The sequence below is a fragment of the Ambystoma mexicanum genome, chromosome 7q (genome assembly GCF_040938575.1).
Source record: "Ambystoma mexicanum isolate Mex_15411 chromosome 7q, UKY_AmexF1_1, whole genome shotgun sequence".
NCBI classification, from domain to species: Eukaryota; Metazoa; Chordata; class Amphibia; order Caudata; family Ambystomatidae; genus Ambystoma; species Ambystoma mexicanum.
The window spans coordinates 1,109,109,288-1,109,130,535 of record NC_090941.1 but is presented as its reverse complement, the minus strand read 5'-3'; the positions used below and the strand labels follow the sequence as shown (position 1 = coordinate 1,109,130,535).

Here is a 21,248-nt window from a genome sequence, read left to right as displayed (position 1 = left end):
TGGTGTATCACAGAAGGAAGGGCAACACAGTACATGCTCAGTTTAATATCGAGTTGCGCTTGTCTATAGGCATCTCCCAGAACTTGCAGAGTGTAGACCGTCGACGACAACAGCATTCCACTGTCACGGACCAGACTTGACCAGCGACCTCAACCAAACACCAGGACACAGAGGAAGACTGTGGAGAAATACCCCTTGCAAAAAAAGGAAATATCACCACAAGAGCAATTACACAGTCACAATGCAAAGGTGCCTGTTGGTCTTGTTGCCCAATTACCCAAATCAAGATATTGGTATGAGCAAAACCCTTTGTGCTTGTGATGCAGCTCAACAGTACCACCACTACTTTGTTGCCATCTTTCACCACAAGCACGCCTATCACCAGTCTCCTGGTGTTCTGTCGGGCATACTGTCTGCCGTGCCGTCAGTCATGCATTTGTCTGCAGCCAGATTTTTGACACATGAACTGATGAGCAGTCAAGTGCTCATATGAAGACTCACCTCTTTCCAAATACACACGCCAGCATCCACTTAGCCAGCCCCAAACATTTGCTCACCTTGAACTTGCCCTCCGGGGAGAAGATGCTGACCCATCGATTGTCGTAGTCGGCCACGATGATATCGCCATTCATATCCACCGTCACGCCGGTCGGGCGCTGCAGCTGCCCTGGGGAACGTCCACGCACTCCAAACCGGAGCTTGAACTGCCCCTCATTGGAAAACACCTGGAGGAGAGAGAGAGAGAGATTGGCATTCATCATGTAAGGGAACTCAATAGCAAGGGAGTGTGCCCACCACAAGCCATGTGCCTTTCCTGTGGAGATGAAGAATGTGCCAGCACTGTACTCTTACTCCCATGCTTTTTTCTCAGCAAAAGAGTGGTTTGATTAGCAGCAACGACAAATAAGCCTCGCCAGCCAAAGACACAGCAGAAATATGACTAGACTAGACCATTTCAGTTAACAAGCCACAGATGTCACAGTCCTGCCTAGTAACCATGCATCTACTGAAGTAAAAGTGTGAATTTTTGCTCCAGCAAGATAGATGCGTAATAGGGCAGCTTGGTTTTATAGATATGGTCATCAGCCCAAATCCGGCAGCTCTCAAGGATGTAACAACCACAAACAAATGCTTCACCCTCATTGGAGTTCATCAATGTGATGTGCTTTGACATATTTGCAATTGGAGCATGTTTACAAAACATCAAGAAAGCTATGGTAGGTGTAAAATAATCCAAGAAAAAAGCAAGTCTACTTTTGTCGTGAGAGCAGAGTAGGCAGTTTCAGTTAACAAGCCGCAAAGGTCACAGTGCTGCCTATAAGCTATCGCTGGAAGTTCGCCTTGAGTTCAAGACTACAGAGCAATGCCCTGTGGGCATTAGAAATGAGGGAAGTGTGAGAATCCTGAAGGTGTCTCCCTGTCTAGTCCCCGGGGGTCTGTCATCCAGGTGGCCAGGAAACAGCCATCGCTATTGGATCCAGTTCGTAGGGGTGGACCAGTGAGGGAGAATCACCTGGATGGAGGTCCTTGGAGAGTGGGACACTGACGAGTGAGACGCAGTATCCCCCTTCTTTCAACACCTTTTCCCCATCCAACCACATAGGATACACAGACACTTTTCCCCCGCCCTCCTTTTCCGACGCTAACACTTTCGCATATTACGAAGGACGACAGACTAAACTTTTAGCCATTTACCTGACATGTCCCAACACCAGGGTCAGGCAAAGTCAGGGAATTGACCAGAACCGCACACACCCGATGCCCCTTTCCCTTCCCCACAGGGATAAAAGTTGACACACGAGAGCACATTATGAGCAAGACAGACCGCATGTTCAGGAAGCTAACTCAGGACTGCAGTTCAAGAGGAGGAGAAAGACGGCGCATACCGAGGATGACAAGGAGAAAAGCAACCTTGCCCTCTCCGACCAAGGCATTTGAAACCTCGGTAAAAGGAATCGTAAGACAGCCAACAATAGCCCGGCTGAAGCAGATGTGAACGGTAGACGAGACCCTCCCCTGCTGATAACCAAGCCGGGGAGAGACGCGTGTCTCTGTGGTACCAACTTTGACTCCAAAGAGAAAGAAAGCCAAGCGGTTCATCACAGCCGGTGAGTCGATGGGAGAGTCAATAAGAAACCGAACTGTGTTGATTGAAAAGTAGCAAACGGCTAATTGAACTGTGAAAGCTTAAAATAAGTATTGATGAGAAAAGGGAAAACCAGCAACAGAGTCTGGCACCATGTGGGTGATCACTCAGGAAACTCTGGGTGATTACCAGTTGTTAAAACTACGATAACCAGAAGGTCTTGGGAAAGGTGAGCAGGGGGTCAAAGTGTCTTGTAAAATCCTTTGTACAGTCGAAAGTCTTTGACCGACAGATGATTGTGAAACTAAGGGAAGTGAATCCCGCACCGTAAGAATTGAATGGAAAAGACGCAATTGACAAGAGTGAACCCGAACAAGGGATGCCAATAAAGAGGGGGCGAAGTCTAAAGTCCTGAAATACAGTGTGTTGACAAGAGTGAACCCGGTTGAGAAATGTTCACAGTAAACTGTTTAAAAAGACATTAAGATACGTAAAAAAAACAAAAGAAAGTTTTGTTGAAAGCCATAGTGAACCCGGCGAAGGGAGGCTAACAATTGAGAAGGGTCCGAGCCCGAAGAGGGCGACCCAGGGGTGGAAATGGCATCACCCAACCTATATGTGCAAAAGGAGCTCTTTGTTTATTATTTTGATACATCAGGTCTACGGAGGCTAGAGACTTTTTGGGAGAAAAGAGACTTAATCACCGAAGGCCCTCATTGCTGAAAACGGAACTGTTAGCTCGTGCTGGGAAAGCTCAAGCGTGTGCTGTGCTCCACAGTCCCACCTTGTCCCGTGCTGAAAACGTGGGGAAGGGAGACTTCAAGTATCGCATCCTGACTTATTATTTGTAAACACTTCCTTCTTTCTTGAGAGCATTATCCCTTACTCCTTTTGTATTTAGTGTAAGGATTGGCCATATGTTTTTCTTAGTATAGGCCCTTTTATTTGACACAACACCACTAGGACTGCCTTATTATTATTTGATGGTCAAAGCTCGCTCCAATCTTAGATTTAGGTTTAGGTTAGGTGTTTTTCCAACCTACCTTTGCAGTTTAATAAACACCTTTGAACTGTGTTCACTTGTGTCTGTCTTTACTGTTGCCACCATGAGTTCCTTACAGGAGCCAGGACTGGTGGAGCCAAATGCCTGGTTCTGGCATGGCTCGAGTGCCTTGTAAAATAAGAGGCAAACTAGAGCCAAGCGTCACCTCATCCTCTGCGACATTCACAGAGCAAATTAAAGTGCCACTGCCATAAAGCGATAGTTTATGGAACTGCATGCAATGATCGACTTGCACAGAATACTTTATCATTTGCCTGCCAGGAATTTTATGTTTATGCAAAACTAAAGATGTAATGGGAGCGTGTGTTCTGAAATCTGCATAATTGCAACTGTGCAGCCAGAAAACGTGGCTTGCACACTTGAGCAATCTATGCAATTCTGGGGAAATCACTCTACTTAAAGGGGGCATATTGCCACAAGTGGGATAATTTAGAAGGGATTCTGTTAAGTGTGCACTACACAAAATTCCACACTTGTACATATTGTATGAAGGTCCAGTGTGTGCTCCAAAGATAATATAATTGACCTTTTCCAATGTGCGCCCCAGAGGCTGAAGTGCCCCATAACTTGCTTATTGCTTGGTCAACTATGATCCGAAATAGATGATGCGCTACAAGACGGGTTGCCTGGGGCATTTTCCTTTGCTGCATTCAGTGCATTCCAGAACCATTTTTGTTACTCTGCCCTGGGCCTTGGGCAGTGGCCATGGGTCCTTATGTACTACCCATTTTTTGAATAAGGCAGTGAGAGGTCACAATGGTTTTGGGCAAATGCAGATGCTCGCCCAGAGATAAGGATGTCCACCCGCCACACAGTCCTTTCATGCTTGCCCTCCATCTCACACCAGCCACGACATGTGGGTGCTGCCTGCTGCTCCTACTTGTGCCTGCTAAAAGAGAGAAAGAGGATAGCTCCCCTAGGGTTTAAACACACCAGAAGCTGTGCAGAATAAGCAGCTCCAAGTCTCTGTGAAACAATGACTACACGTTGCTGACCTTTGCACCGAGCTTTGTTGTGTGTCTAAGTCTTAAAAGTATAGTTTCAAAACAGAGGGGATTGTTAAAGTTGACATTACTTTTCATTTTGGTACATGTAGAGTGCCATTAAAGATGGTGAAAATAAAGCTATAATCACTGTTTTTGCTTAACATAAGGTTTTGTCAGTTTAGTTTATATTGCGATTTGTGAACGCAAGAAACAGAGCATTATTTTAGTTCTTAAAACTGTAACTGAACACACCTTTATATCTGCTAGAGAAACAATTGTATGTACTCAAATATCTAAAGTTTAGATTGGCATAACATCACAGCTTATCAAAAGTGTGTGATGCTGGAAAAATCATTCATTTCACTGTTATGCATCTTCCAAGATTGTGATGCCAGGTATAGGTTTACTGTTATGGGGTGTGACGAATCAAGGGAATTCGTCTCTTCTCCCTAAACCATTTCACATGATGGCATACATGGGACTATCTAATACGCCAAATAGCTTCAAGCCCTGTGACTTGACTAAAGAAAAAACAAACCCACACCATTATAGGGAGGAAAGGAAACTGCCCCTTTAAATGAGGACCTCCAATTAACTGTGACGAGTACGTTGAAGACGGAGTAGACCCCAAACAAAGGTGAGAGAGAGGAACGTATAAGCAGGCAGGGGAGGCCCTGGTGGAGGAAGAGCAAAAGAGACACGTAGCCGCGACAAGCATGCCGGCTCTGAAAGGTAGGAGACGCTGGAAGCCCAGCGTGTACGGCAAGGGAGAAACAGGGGCGACGGAAGACCAAACCTCAGTGGTGGCGTGACCACAAGGAGTTTTTGATGGGTAGACTACCCATCTAACTACGCTGACACCACGAAGCACAAACCGCAGCAAACAGTCCGGTTACCCGTGGGAGTACCGAAAAGCCATGAAGGAATGAAGGAAAAATAGAAACGCAAGAAGAGGAGTACAGCAGTGAAACCAAACTGACTGAAGAGAAATAACAGAGAAGGTCCAAAGCCAATACGGGTGCCAGGTACGTTCGCTCGGAGCAGTGAAGAGAAGGGGAGAACGGAATCTCGGGAGGCCAAGCGGGACTCACTATGTAATCAGAGATACTCATCCCAGTAGAAGTGACGAACACTTGAAACAAAAGCTAATGAACTTGAACTATATGAACGTGAGAACGAGAATCACAGAAGACCCTGCGAGGGAAACCAATAGTGCTTGGGGATCACTACCCTGGGAACAGGGGAACTTATCCCATTTTTCAACAAAGAAAGAGTGGAGTATAACTGAGAGAAAACATTGTGAACTGAAAGACAGTGAATCCCCTTGGATAAATAATATACAAACGAGACCAGGCTGGAAAGAGCTGAACTGTAATGGTCTGGAGCGCAAGAGCCACACAGGGAAATGTTCTTTCCAAGGTTACTCAAAGCCCATTGACCTGGATCCAGAGATTCAACAAAGGTTACCGAAAGGCACTTCTAAAGAGGGGAGAAAAGCAAACAATACCTTGAGAGAACTACGTGATCAAGAAAGTAAGAAGATACTATTTAAAAAGTGCATATTAACAAGAGAAAGAAAGAAGACAACTGCAAGAAGCAATCATCAGGGAGTCCTTCTCCTGACCTTAGTGCGTTCAGAATAGTGGGAGGGTCGGTTAGGACTAGTTGTATTCCTTTCGGACATTCACTGACGACTGACGAGCATCTTAGTAAGTAAAATAGTTAAGGAACACACTTGTAGTCATAAGGAACAATGGGCCTTATTCTTATTCTTTAATAACAACTCGTTGGAAATGTCCTCAGAGTGTCTGCATCGTTCTTCCGACTTGCCACAAGGGGCAGGGATGCCAGACATCAGGTTTTGTTATGTATTGAGGGGAGCAGGGAGGAGGATAGCCGGTATTGGTTTGTTTTTTGTAGGAGCTGAGGAGGCAGGATGATATGCACGAGGTTTGTCTTTGAGGGTTGGGGAGGTAGATGGCAAGCTTTGCATCTTTTGCCTGTTCGGCTTGCAATTGGCTCTTAGAGCCAAGCTCTGGCCCATGGCACTGCTCTACCCATACATTCTTTGGTTCCCCACCTCTAATACAACAATTAAATGAAAAGCTTCCACTTTGTTGCATGTCAGCGCTATATTATACAGAGCATTATCAGAAGAGTTTAATCCTTTAGTTTTCCCAAAGACTTTGGTCCAGGTTTTGTGACGTTAAACACCTGTGGCACAAGAGAACGAGAGGGAAAAAAAAAAGATTGACGCAACAAATCGCGAGAGGCAAGCAAGTGTTGCAAAGTGGAAACCAGACGCACCAGCAGAGAGCCAATTGACAATCTGGTTCTTTTAACTTTATTTTAAGTTTTGGAGTATTCTTTGGGACACCGGGTCCCACACTTCTCTCAGAGATATGACTGCCTGTACATTACAGAGCGGCTGAACCAGGCCCCACCCAAGGCTGGTGGAAATACTGCAATTTTATGAAAAGTATCTTTTCACAACATGGGGTATCCCAGCAGAGACTTTCAAATGTGTGACATTCAGGTCTTGACTGAGATAGTGAGAGGCATAAAGTCACTTTCCTCAAGGGGTATGGAGGTGCTACGCCTTCCTGTGAGGCTAGGGAGGTAAGCCTGCTAAGCAACATTCCCCCTAGGGGTGGCAGCAAGCGTGACCTCACAGGGAGAGACTCCCCTCTTGGGGACAAGGACCACCTTTCCATGGAGGAACTCCCTTTTTAATGCCCTCAAATACCCAATCCAGTTCTAGCAAAGGACAGACACCAAGACTCCTCCTTTATGTATTATTATGTAATTACTAAAGAAAGAGATCAATGTGGTACTGGGAAGAGTAAGATCACAGGTGTAATGTGAAATGACTGTCTACCAAATACTATGAAGAGGAAACCACACAGTAAGAAAGAACACAAGTCCAACACAGAGAAAGGACTGTGTTGACAGGCTGGGGAAACCCCAGCGTTGCATGCTTAAAGTCAGAGGAGCCGGAGAACCAGTGAGGGACACCTGGGAGTTTCAAACCGGCGGTCCAAGGAGAGCCGGTGAATCGGGGATGACACTGGGTTGTACAGTGGCAAACCAGGCGAGAGAAGCAGTCCCTAAGGTGCACTGTGCTGCAAGCAGCCGACCTCAAGACTGTCGGGAGGCTACCAGTCTCATGAGGGACCTGCATCTAGGGCTGAGGCATAGCCCCAACTTTGACCTGCTGAGGCAAAAGCACACTAATAACAGACCCCAACAGTTCTGTCAAACTGACGTGAGAGCTGCTGGCTAAAAGCGAAACAGGCAGAAGAACCCTTACAGAGCCGATATCACGGTGGGATGCCAAGGAGAGAACGATAGAAAGCAGAGAGGCCATCCTGAACAGCAGCGAGTGCGGAACAAGGAGGAACGCTGAACCGGTGATGCAGCCCGTTACAACGCAGGTAAACCAGAGAGCGGGAGACCTGGTGTAATAACGAAGGGGGACAGTGATACCTACGAATGTTACAATGCCAAACGTAAATAATGGAGTAATCATACTCCTCCCAGTGTGCATCGAACCTATAAGAGGAGTGAGAATCCTAACGGGACTAATCATACATGTCCCAGAGACTGGCAAATTGACAAGGAGGATAAGAATCATAAGGACATTGATCACACTCGTCCCAGTGAGTGACACACTTGAGAGAGGAGTGAGATTTCTACAAATAAGGAGAGTGAGAGTCCAACGAGGGCTCAACCCAAATGGACTAGTGAGAAGAGGAATAAATGAAGGAGATAGAGCCCTGAAAATTGTATTGTTCAAGAGAAAAGTATTGTGAAATATCATTTGTCTATAAAGACCTTGTTGAACGTAAACAAAGTGCAGAGAGAACTCTATTCGCACCCGGGGGAAGGGTGCTCAGCCAATCGGGTGACTGGAACAGCGGGCGAGAATGGACATGCTCTGCCTGCTGTACCAGCTACCCGAGGCCCTTCCCTGGGTGATGCCATTTTTTTTTGTTATTGTGGGAAGGTAACAGTCTCTCTCCCTGTTGCCTTCCAACCCCACCGTCCCCCCAAAAAAACCTGAACCTCCTTCCGATCCCCTCCCTCCATCCCCACTTCCCTGCGGGACTGGAGCTTTGTGCTCCCTAACAGCACTCCTCCTGTATGGCTGCCGCCATGGAAATGAAAAAGGACCTTGGTCTCCTTTCCCTATGGCAGCGGCCATCTTGGATTTCTCCCCCCCCCCCCAATCAGAAAAAATAATGAAAGCCATTTGCACTACAGATGAACCTCGGGGTGCATATGGCTTTTGTGCCCGCTCAGGAGGGCAAACATGGCCGGTAACGGCCTACGTTGGGGCCTTTGCTTCACTCGGGCTTGCCTTAGCTTGGGCTGGTGGGCTGTTACCAGCCATGTCCACCTTGCTGAGCAGGCACGAAAGCCACATTTAAGGACCTGGAGGAGCCCCCTGGAGGAACTGGAAGATTTACGGGAAGAAGCGGCAAAGATTTATTTAAAGATCCCCTCTTGAGCAGAACTGAGAGAACTGTGCTGATCAAGCAACCCAGGAGAAAGGAGTCATTCTCCTGAACCTTTTTTGATGTTTAGTACTAGTGACAGGGACAGGACGGGGCAGCTTTTGGGACGGAGGACAGACTCTTGTTTACAGACTTCACTATTGACGACGAGCACCCTAGTTTAGTTGTGTTAGGTAGCGAAACCCTTCAGATGAGGAAAGTTAGGCATTTTCACTATTATTCTATATTAAACCGTGTTTAAACGGTTCAATGTAATGTCGCCACAAAAATCTCGCCATGCAAAAATATCGCCGAAAATGGCAGTTTTTTGTGGCAACATTATTGCATGGAACATGCCGGGGACACACCCGCGACCCCCAAACTTTTTTTTAGCTTTTTTTTAAAAAAAAAAATTTTTTTTTTTTGCCCCTGTCCCCATATATATGGTCACCCAAATAATATCGCCACGACATTTTCGCGGCGATATTATTTACGGCGACCATATATATGGCGATATTATTACCCGATACCGTTTAAACATGGCACCATTTGGTCCGGCTCGTCTTTCTGACCTACCACAGGAGTCAACGGCGTCGGTGGTGCAAGATCTACACATTAATTGGCCAGCCTGGGAAAGGACATGCCAACTGTTCAAGCCAGGGGACTAGTACAGGCTACCCTGCTCGGAAGCAATTACCTTCTTAGGAATGATACTCACCCCCATTTCAACACCAGACAGAGGAGACCATTTTCTCTTTTCAATAAGTAACCCAAGAGCTGACTCCTCTATCCAAGTTTCAGGATTAGAAAGTTTGATTGGACTAAAAAGGGATTTATCAGCTCCCAATAGATTACCCAGTAATTCCCTTTTGATGACCACACTACATGTTCTAAGACCTCTCCCCCACATGGCTTCTGCATGTTTTGTGTAACTCCATTCCCCCAAGTGGGCTCTGCTTTTCTCGTACGGCGGCCTGCCTTTAATGCCGCAACAAACCGAACTGACACTTTCCTGAATGTTTTGCTTTCCTCTCTCCCATGCGGCCTTTCAGTGCTTGTATAGCCCTCTAATGTGGCCTTTCTATATTGTGTTTCCCATTCTCTATGGCCTTTCAGTGCTTGTATATCCCTCTAATATGGCCTTTCTATATTGTGTTTCCCATTCTCTATGGCCTTTCAGTGCTTGTATTTCCTCTAATATGGCCTTTCTATATTGTGTTTCCCATTCTCTATGGCCTTTCAGTGCTTGTATATCCCTCTAATGTGGCCTTTCTATATTGTGTTTCTCATTCTCTATGGCCTTTCAGTGCTTGTATTTCCTCTAATGTGGCCTTTCTATATTGTGTTTCTCATTCTCTATGGCCTTTCAGTGCTTGTATATCCCTCTAATATGGCCTTTCTATATTGTGTTTCCCATTCTCTATGGCCTTTCAGTGCTTGTATTTCCTCTAATGTGGCCTTTCTATATTGTGTTTCTCATTCTCTATGGCCTTTCAGTGCTTGTATATCCCTCTAATATGGCCTTTCTATATTGTGTTTCCCATTCTCTATGGCCTTTCAGTGCTTGTATATCCCTCTAATGTGGCCTTTCTATATTGTGATTCCCATTCTCTATGGCCTTCCTGCTTGGGTGGTCTTTCTTTCCCCTTATTTTCCTTCAATCTGAATATTTTAGGATTATGTAACCTGTACTGATCTCCTCGGCTGTGGCTTACGACATCAGTAAAATAATTATGAAAAACAGAGAACAAGGTTTTACAGCTGTGTTCCCTTGCGCGGGTGACGGCAAAGTGTCTTGGGAGCAGTGCACCTGCATAAGGGAGATGGGTCGATTAAAACCCTTACTCAGCTGAATTCCCCACTATCAAGAGAAGAGAAGTATACAGAGATATTTATTACTCTTTGCGATGTAAGAGCTGCTGACTCCGCGTTCATACCTACGCTGTGCAGTCACGAGGAAATTATGTTAAGGGTTTTTTATACCACGCCAATCACCACAGTGGTGGCGTAACAGTTGCAAAGCTCGCCCAGAGAGTGGCGCATCATGCCATCCTGACTTTGGTTAGCAAGAGACTATAAAAGGGCTGCAAAGGAAGTGACTTTGGTTAGCAAGAGAATATAAAAGGGCTGCAAAGGAAGTGAAAAGCGCAAATAGGGAGAAGGGTTGAAGATGAAACATTTGTAGAGGTAATATGGCGGGGAGAGGGGGAGGTAGAGTTGGAGTTTGTGAGAGCTGGCAAGGCACGGCGCTGATCCTAAAACTCTGGCCATGAGCCTATACCTGTGTTGGCAGCTCTAGTAGTGGTAGGCAAGTACTGAGCCCATCACACCTCAAGTGAGTGGTTGTGTGATGGGCCCCCGTGTACCCTTGGACGATGGGGCCTTTGTTTGTCTGTTGGGTGTTCGCGAGACCTGACAGACCCCAAGAGAAATTAATCTGGCATTTCTCAAGGGGCTGTCAGAAATGACAGAGTCCAGTGTGGACTGAATGACAGAGTCCAGTGTGGACTGAATGACAGAGTCCTCCAGTGTGGACTGAATGACAGAGTCCAGTGTGGACTGAATGACAGAGTCCAGTGGCTTCTCCCTAAGAATGGCAAGCGTCTAGAACGGTCAGCTCCATAGATGGGAGCTTGAGAGCTCTGCCCATGTGCCCTGTAACTAAAGACACCCTCTGCCAATACAATGTCTGACCCAAATGTTGCCGCGACATCCCAACCAGCAAAGAGGCAAAAGGGTGGAGAAGATGCATCAGAAAGGAGAGAAGACAAACTGCTAGACCCCCTCACCAAGGCGGCTCTAGGTATAGCTGAAATCAAGACCAAGTCGTTTAACGCTGAGGAAAGATACGTGAAATTGACCTCCAAGATAGACGCGGCAGAGACGCACCCAACATCAGTGGATGAAAATGTCCCGAGGATGGCTGATCGGATAAGAGATCTTCAAACCCAAAAGGCAAACTTAACTCTCAAGTTGTCTGAACAGGAACATTTCTCCAGAAGGAATAATATCAGGATTGCTGATTTTCCTGAAGATGTGGAGAGGGGGAACCCTAGGACTTCCTGGGAAAGGCACTGATCTCTATACTCAAGCTGGATCCAAATATGGTGCTGGAGATGGAAAGGGCGCATAGAAGTCCAGGGCCAAAGTCCTAGACACTTTATCATGAAATTTCTAAGATTCCCCATAAAAGAAATGATTATGAAAAGGGCGCCTCCAATTGGGGACCTCTCCTGGAACAGCCACAAGATTATGGTTTTTGGTGACTTAAGCAGGGATGTCCTGGAAAGGAGACAAGATTTTGACATAGCAAAGGAAAGGGCAAGGTGCAAAAAGCGTCAATACTATATGGTATATACGGCTATATTTTGCGTGGGTTTGGATGGGCAGTTGCACTCATTCACTGACCACAGGAGTGCAGAGGCCTTTTTGACTGATTTAGAGCATGAGCCCGTGGAGGAAAGTGCGGTTGCAGCACAGAGGAGGATACAAGTACTTAAGAAATACATCTGGGTCTCCAAAGGGATACTGTCTTTACTTGGTGACCTACCAGATTTTTATTTTTGATGCATGTTATTTAAGGACAAATTGATGCTTATTGTTAAAAAATGATTTAAATTTGTACACATTTTTTGTGCCTGCGTGAACGTTGGGGCAGTTATCCATTTTCTTTTGTTTCTTGGCTCACGGATGCACGGGCACAGGTCTTCGAGTAAGGCACCTTGCGACCAGGTGTTAGGAAGAATTCTCATAAATGTGCCAATTCCTCTCTACCTTAGAGAACCCCAGCTCTTTTGCTGACCTTTGGGACTTTGTACTTTTCATTCTGTATGTTTTCTGTGTTTATTTCTTTTGGTTATGGAGTTTTAGACAACTCCATAGGCATCATCTTTTCATGTGCGTCACACACCACCCTCAGTGCAGTGACACAGGGAAACCTTTTAGGCTGTGCCAAGGTTTAAATACCTTCTCTGGGATAAACTACTGTTTGCCAGAGAATGTAAAGTTAAATTGACTTTACTGGCCTTTTTAAATTCCTAGACCCACTGTCCCCTGTGTCTAGAAACTCATGAAGCAGTCAAATGCTACACTTTCCTATCGAAATGGCTGGTGGCAGTGGTTTTACAACGAACTACCATGATTTTTCCCGACCGCGAACACCGGTAGCTATAAATCGAGGGAGCCATGATTTTCAAGATGGCGCCTTAAGCCCCTTTGATTAAACAGGCCTCAGTCTTCTTTTTTTCGACATTTCATTTTGGAAAGGTCCTTCTAGAGTTTGTCTCTGCGCGCCAAACCAGGTTTGGTCCCTTTGTTTTTACGCCTTTGGCGGGCTTCAGTGGTGAAGACCGCCTCTGGCACCTGAGTGTCTGGGGTGGGCAGGAAATGAGGGAGGTGCCCAAAACTCCCTGTACTTAGGCTCCTATGAGACCCAAATGCACTCTGGAGAGATTGGCTGGCTGACTGTCCGGCAAGGACAGCCACCCTGCTGGGTGAGTGACAGCTAGGCTGGAATGAAAGGGAAAAAACTGTTTAGAAGGCTAGTCTCTTGGCTTGGAAGGCAGAGTCGACCACTGGAACGATCCGAAGACGAGCTGGAAGAGGACGGCTGCTGCAACTCCTGGACCGTTGGTTTGCCCGGTGGAGCCCTGCTGTAGGTCTGAATTGCCAAGTTCATCTCGACAGAGAAGCCTCTTGAAGGACGACTTCTTCCTTTGAGTTGGTGGGACCAATCAACTCGTAAGCCACCTGGATACCATTCTCTGAGCTGGTTAGGTTTAACCAGGTGGAAGGACACCAGCTTGACTACAGCTGCTCGAACCAAAGATTTTCCATTTGCCAGCTTGTTTGACAAGTCCCCCGACGTCCTCCCTCTTGTCCCCATGACTGAGGCTCAAGAACAGCGAGATCTGCAGGAACCAATGTCTTCAGCTGCATCTTTTCTTCATACTAAGGTACTGTGCCAACCCGATTGAGAGAACTTACCTCTAGCGGTGAAAGTTCATGAAACTTTTCTGACTTGCAGGCCTAATCAGCTTGTGACCCAACACATGATTCTTTTTCGTGCAAACTACTTCTGAGAACTTTGGCAGACTTTACCGTTTACTACAAGAACTGCACTATCCTATCCAAGACACTAGTCCATTGACTTTGGCCTAGGCCTATTTAACTGAATCGAGTCCTCTAGTGAACTGAAACTATTTGCAATGCCTAAGAAAGTATTTGTGGTCTATTTTATTAACTTGTGCCTTTTTATTTCTATTTAAAGTGACTGAAATGCCATTTTGCTCCTATTTCAGGGGAGCCTAATCTACTCAAACTTATTGGTTTGGTACTGAAGTGGGTTTGTATATGATATTAAGTTGCCAAACATTAGTGAATGTTCTATAAATGATTGTGTAAATAAATTAATAAGAGTTTTACCAAGGAACCTTGAGTGCAAGTGTCTACTTGAACCACTGTGATTGCAAGACCTCTGTGTAACATCCGTACAGCTCACATTCCCTCTTGAGATAAGTCTGACTGATCAGCAGCGCTAACACAAACTGTGTATTACAGACTTATGCCAAAGGTTGGTTTTGCTTACACCTGTAGTCCTAATTGTATGTGGTGGTCCCAGAGGGTACTGCATGCAATTCTGCCTAACACCAGGAAACCACATGCCTGAACTTCATATCACGGACTAATCGTATGTGACGAATATGTTGAATAAGTCGTTCTGCGGTAGTGATTCCGGAGAGCCGAGTTGGTTGTGGGTGGGAGGCTTCTTGGGCCCAATCGGTCCATTAATGGTTAAGCGAGGAAAGATTCTGCAGATGGAATTTCGTTATTAGGGATGATTTGAGTGTCCACTGACATGGATTGGTCCAAGGAAGCAGTAATCACTTCCCGGAACAGAGAAGTCATTCGCATGGGAATTCGGTGGAGGTTGCAATCCCGCCCTACGTGCAGCAAAAGATGTACTTGCAGTGTGGCAAGTCAAAGGCTGGAAATGCTTGACACTGGCCTTTACAAATTCCCACTGTTACTATTGCTGACTGTGCGTGGGATACACCACTGCGATTGCCAACGCTGACTGTGCGTGAGATACACCACTGCGATTGCCAACGCTGACTGTGCGTCTGATACACACCACTGCGATTGCCAACGCTGACTGTGCGCGTGATGACTTTTACCTGATCCGTGTATTCTACCTACAGTTGAACTTGGGCGAATACGTATGGCAGCGGCGAGGCTGAAATTATAGTACAGCGTGGGGGTGGCGGTATTCATGGGCAGGTGCAAGTGAATACATGCACTTGAAAACAGAGACACTGGACAACAATGAGGCACTCCTGTGATGCAAATAGAATGCACAATGGCAAGAGGGTCTATGCCGTATTCCGCTCAGATCTTCAGGGAGCTAGGAGGGAAAGAATTCGGCGCTCAAAAATGGGTTCTCAGTTGTGTGACTTGGATTGAAATCATCGCTTGTTGATTAACATTTGTCCTTATAGTGTTTTGTATACTTTACTTGAAGGTCACAACCTCGTTCTTATCGGTCTCTTCTTCTATTTTGTGCTATGCTTTGTCAACTATGCATTCAAACCCACAAACAAAAACAAAGCATGCGGCGAAAAAATGTCATGGACATTATTACAATCAAACTATCAAACAAGAAAAGCATGAACATCAAAAGAGACTGTGTCACTTGAAATCAAAAAATGAACCGGACCTCAAAAAACAGTTAAAGAAAGAAAAACACAGATACTCAAACTTTATAAAACAAAACAAGGCTATGATGAAACAACATGATGCAGAAGCAATATTGAACGCTTTAAAAAATAAAAACACAAGATATCTATGGTCTATGATGAATGATAAATCAACTCAGCAAACATTAATACAAGACGTTGACTCACAAAACATTACCATGAAGTATATAACAACAAAACAAGCAAGCTGTTAATTGATGGAGGAAACGATGAATCTAATTGGAAATTTGAATGGGAGCTCGACGACATAATAAATAAAATCAAAGCTTTGAATTCTTTGCGAGCACCAGGCCCGGATGGGCTCTCAAATGCAGTTCTGAAATCATCACCAGAAGACTGGGCAAAATTCTTCTCACAATTATTGCAACTCATAGTGAAAAGTAAAGAAATCCCCAAAACCTGGAGAACTGCAATAATAATCCCAATCTTTAAATAAGGAGACCGAAAGCTGCCAAACAACTACAGACCGAGAGCCCTCCTTGATCCACTAGGAAAGCTATTTGCAAGCTACCTACAAAAACAACTAAACATATGGGCAGCAAAAAATGGAAGACACGCGAAAAGACAGACTGGCTTTGTGACGAAGATTGGGACAAACGTAAACTTACTGTTACTGAATATGATAAAGGTTGAAGCAAGCATCAGAAATCAGCAAGTTTATGCCGTGTTTATAGACCTGAAAATGGCATTTGATTCAGTAAACAGACAGAAGCTCTGGGAGAAACTAACAGCTTGGGGTTGTCCTGCTTACATCTTAAACCCAATCATTCAACTATATTCAAATACATCTATTCGAGTCCGATTAACAAACGCTGGCATGGTCACAGAATCCATTTCTACTAGGAACGGTCTGAAACAAGGCTGTCCCCTAGCTGCATGTCTCTATAACCTTTATACTAATGACTTTGAAGAGCGTATTCAAAACACGAGAGCAAATCCTCCGAAAATCAATAACGAACCTATCCGAGCACTTATCTATGCTGACGATATTATCATCTTAGATAAAACGACATCTGGCTTGCAAGAATCTCTGAACAAAACACAAGACTATATGAACGTAAATGATCTGCAAATCAATACGTGTAAAACCAAGGCTATGAAACTGATCAGTCTGAAACGGAAAAAACAACATCCCTTTAAAATCATGCTGGATGGAAATGAAATTGGAATGACAAAATCAATGAAATATTTGGGTGCCCTGATAAATCCTTCAAACAATGAAAAAGAATGGTTTGAAAACATCAAAGAAAAGGCTATATCTTTAGCGAGACAAGGAAGATTCTTTCATCTGAAGTATGGCACATTCTCAGCAAAGCCAATAACGTTATTATATAGGCAAAAGGTAGTGCCTATCATAACTTATGCCAGTGAATCCATTATAATCAAGGAGAAGTTTATTAATTGGTCCATTCTAGAAGGGCTATACTGGCGGAAAACGTTGGCACTTCCAAAATCATTTCCTGTGGCAAGGATCAGATTCGAATTGGGTCTGCAATCAATTGAATCCATAGTTACATGGAAAAAGATGGACTTATACAGAAAAATCTTATCGGAGGATCCAATTCCATCACTTGAAATATTAAAAAAGAAAGAAAAAGCAGTCCAAACGACAGCTCTCGAAAAATGGACGACATCAATTAAAAGAAAATTGCAAGAAGAAGAAATATCAGAAGAAATGTTGACTAAGAGGCCCCAACAGGCGAAAAGAAAATTAAAAAGCAATGACTGGATAAAAACAATAGAGAAACAAAAATCTTACAAAAGGTATCTAAATTGTGAAACTGAAACAAGGGCTCTGAACGAACTACCGGGATACCTAAACCAATTTCTTGATAAAACAATCCAAGATCAATTTCTAAGATTTCGCTTAAATATACTACCAACCAGAGACTACCTAGCAGCATTTGACAAAACTGGCACTGTCGCAGTGGGGTGTAGATTTTGTAAAGAAGCACAAAGCCCAGAAACATTATTTCATTTAATTATGGTGTGTCCGAGGCTGAAAGAAAAAAGAGATATATGGAGAAGTTTCTTCCGGATCTCGAGTAAAGTGATGACGACAGAAGAAAGATGGGAGAATCTTCTAAGAGGAAATGACCAGTGGTTAATAATCACAATAATGAAATTTTGGGGCGAAATCATAAAATGAGTCCTAATCTTCAGAAGAAACAAAATTATTCTTTTAAAGAATAAATCGGAATAGACTTGAATGTAAAGTTTGAAAAATCAAACTAAACATTAAAAAAAAAAAAAAAGCATTCAAAGTAACCATGTCAATAACTTAATGGGATGTCACTCTGTGCACGGGGCCAAATTACATTTTTCTTCTATTGTGTATCAGAGGGAAGGGGGGTGCGGAGTCTAATGTAATAGCTATACTACAGTTTAGTAGGGCATGGGACTCTGGAAGAATGGCTCAGACCAATTGGGGTTATATTGTTATGGGCCCTGTCATTGAGAAGGCTTATTGTCTATTTGTGTTGTGTGTTGTTTGTTAATGTTGTGTGGGGGGGAATGCATGTGTAGGATATGTGTTCACACTGATTCGTCAGCTTGCGATATGGAGAATGTATTTTCCACCGAAACGCCTATGTGCAACATTAGCTACCGTGCCCCTAGCCCTTGGCAGTTACATTGCTTGCTAAAAACAAGCTAGGAGGCAGTGCGCTCTGATGGATAGACCGACACTCTGCACATGGAACGTTAAGGGGCCGAATTGCCCAAAAAAGAGGAAAACAATGGTATCACGAATATGGCGGGCCAGAGCCGATATTGCCTTTTTGCAGCAGACTCACATGCTGGATAAGTCCAAACATCTTTTGGATAATGCAAGGTGCACTAAGATGTTTTTGAACTGTTACACGGCGAGACCTAGAGGGGTGGGGATCTTGTTTCGCAAAGGATTGGGAATATAGGTGGAGAAAGCGGCAACGGATGATGAAGGCAGGGCCATCCTTGCTGATGTGTGTTATGAGGACAGCATCTTCACGGTTGGGTCAATTTACGGACCATGTTCAGCGAGAGGAATGTTTTTCGCTACTCTTTCCTCCTTGTGTGACAAGCATGGAGAGTACATTATTTTAGGGGGCGATTTCAATTGTGTTCTGGATTATAGATTAGACCGCTCAGCGACTTGCAGATATTCTGCGACAGGGGCTAGCAAAGAGTTTGGTAGAATGTTGCATAAGTTTGACTTAGTGGACGCTTGGGGGAAGAGAATACACTTTTGTTCCACCTGTACATGAGTCTTACTCGAGAATTGATTATTTTATTACTTCTGATACTTTCAGATCATTCAATGATTAAACTAGAAGGGAACACAGGTGGTTCTGGGATGTCCTTCACCAGATGGCGACTAAAGTCCTTTATATTATAAGATCAGGAAACCTTGAAACATATGGAGAGTTTTATAAAATTGTTCTTTGAGGAAAATATAAGCTCTGCGGACTTGCTGGTGGTATGGGACAGTGTAAAGGGGACTGTGTGTGGGGAACTAATGAATGCGACGTCTAGTGCGAGAAAGTCAGGTTTAAGCAACTTGAAAAATTTGGAGAGCACCCTTGGTGTGTTGCAATGCAAATACCAGGCAACAAGGAATTTGGAGTATAAGATACGACAGGACAGGGCAACGGAGGCACTCAAATGTGAGATAGATATACAAGCAGAGAAGGGAATGATTTATATGAGACAGAAATACTGGGAGGGGGAGATCAAGGTGGACGTCTCCTGGCTAACAAGCTTAAAGGCATGATTGAAAGGTTGTAGGTTCATAGAGCAGAAGATGGCCATGGGGTGTAGTAGTTAGGAGAGGAATGTGCGAGTCCTTATATACTGAAACCATTTCCTCACTGGAGTCTGAACTTCAGGGGTTTTTCAATAAAATTGAACTTCCAGAATTGAGTGCCGACAATGCAGTAGTTTTGGATCAGCAGATTAGACAAGACGAGATTTTACTTGCCATCAGCCAGCTGAATACAGGTACATCTCCTGGCTTTGATGGACTGATGGTTGAGTTCTCTAGAGCACGCGGTCCCTATTTTACACCGATCTTACGTGCGCTATTTAAACACATCTTGGCAGAGGGAATATTGTGTCAATCTATAAGGGAGGCAATGATCTTATTAATCCCAAAAGCGGGCAAAGATCATTCAAAATGTAGTAATTATAGGCCAATTTAATTGCTCAACGTAGTGGTCAAGATTTTTACCAGGGTATTAACAAATACATTAGATAAATGGATTGGTGGTCTGATACACGGATCCCAGGTCAGGTTCATGCGAGAGAGGCACGGTTATGATAATGTTAGGACAATTCTAGACATCAGGGGGCTCCCAAACAATGAGGTGGAAAAGATGCTGCCAATTTGTATGGGTGCAGAAAAAGCATTTGATCGGGTTAATTGGACATTTAGATTTCACATTGAATAAAATGGGCTTCCCGGCTACCTGTTTCAAAGCAATTAGTGGTTTGCACTCGTCAGCTGGTGCAAGGGTTTGGTTTAATGGAGAACTGTCGACTTCCTTTCAGTTATCAAGGGGCACCAGGCAGGGATGCCCACTTTTGCCGTTCCTTTTCAACTTGTCAATAGATCCTTTGGTGGCTTACATTAGACAAGTCCCGAGTCGTCAGGTAGGCAGAGGCGAACTTAAGGTTTTAAGGTTTTATGTTACGCTGACGACATGACTGTGATATTGGCAAACCCGAATGAGGGGGTATACCGGTTAAAGGAAATATTTGAGGAGGTTGGTCTTTTGTCAGGTCACAAGATTAACTGGGAGAAATAATCAGTAATTTTTCCAATTGGATCGCAGTGTTCACGAGGAGATCTGGTTTTGTGGAATTGCCAGTGGGCAGACACAAGTTTAAGGTACTTGGGAATCCATTCAGTTCGGGATCTAATAAGGATTGTTGTTGTTCTCTGTTGTTCGTCTGTGTGAGCGCTCTGAGGCCTATGGGTTATTTTGCGCTATACAAAAACAATAATAGATAGATAGATAGATCGTTGAAAGCAATGTGGATAAATTGATAGAAACGCTTGGAAGAGACGTGCGGAAATGGGATCGCTTGATACTCAATATCTGGATGAAGATTAACGCAATTAAAATGGTGTTGTTGCCCAAGGTTCTATACGTCATCCAGACACTTCCTTCTGAAGTTTCCTAAAAAGCTATCAAACACATTGACAAAGTGTTCCAGACCTTTTTGTCGGGGCCCAAAAGAGACTGAGGATACCAAGGTATATTTTGGTTTGCCCGATGTGTGAAGCAGGATTTGGATACCCTATTCTTGAAAGTAATCACAGGGGATTTCTGTTGAAAAAATCCACTCTCTGTCACTGAGAGGGTTGATTCAATACCACTTTGACTATCCATTGAAAGAGAGCGTTTTGCCGTATAAACTGGGGGAGGTGTATTCAATGGGGAAGATGCCTAATTTGGCAACAAAACTACACACTACTGAGGCAAATAGAGAAGGTCTTGTTTCTTGGCGGATTGGTTGTAGTGAAAACATACTGATTCCTTACAGAGCCTCATTATGAAATAACACTACCCTACAGATAGGGAACAAGGTCAAATGCTGGCAAAGCCGGGTGGAGAGGTGGGTTTTGTGCGGAGTGATGGGAAAATTGTCCTCTTTAACGGGCTAAGAGCAGATTTTGGCCCGGGTCAGAGGGAGTTTAGGAGATATGCAGAGTTGGGTGAACTTATATTGCAGAGGCAAGATATGTTACATGAACTACTGAAGGCCACGGGCGTGTAGTTTGTTTGATTCACCTCCACAGACGGTATAAAAATGATAACTCTGGACGCTTCCTATGCCGCCTCCTGGGAAAAGTTGCAGCAAGCTTGGACGAAAGAATTG

The 21,248-nt window shown here is 44.4% G+C and overlaps 1 protein-coding gene across 3 annotated transcripts in view; it reads right to left on the bottom strand.

Annotated features, from left to right (window-relative positions):
- The window catches only part of TRIM3 (tripartite motif containing 3), a 551,630-nt gene that overhangs the window by 66,664 nt on the left and 463,718 nt on the right, over positions 1 to 21,248 (bottom strand). For all 3 annotated transcript variants that reach the window (XM_069640490.1, XM_069640489.1, XM_069640491.1), the window contains exon 8: positions 558 to 725. In XM_069640490.1, the coding sequence (XP_069496591.1) occupies positions 558 to 725 (168 nt within the window). The remainder of the gene's footprint in view (positions 1 to 557; positions 726 to 21,248) is intronic.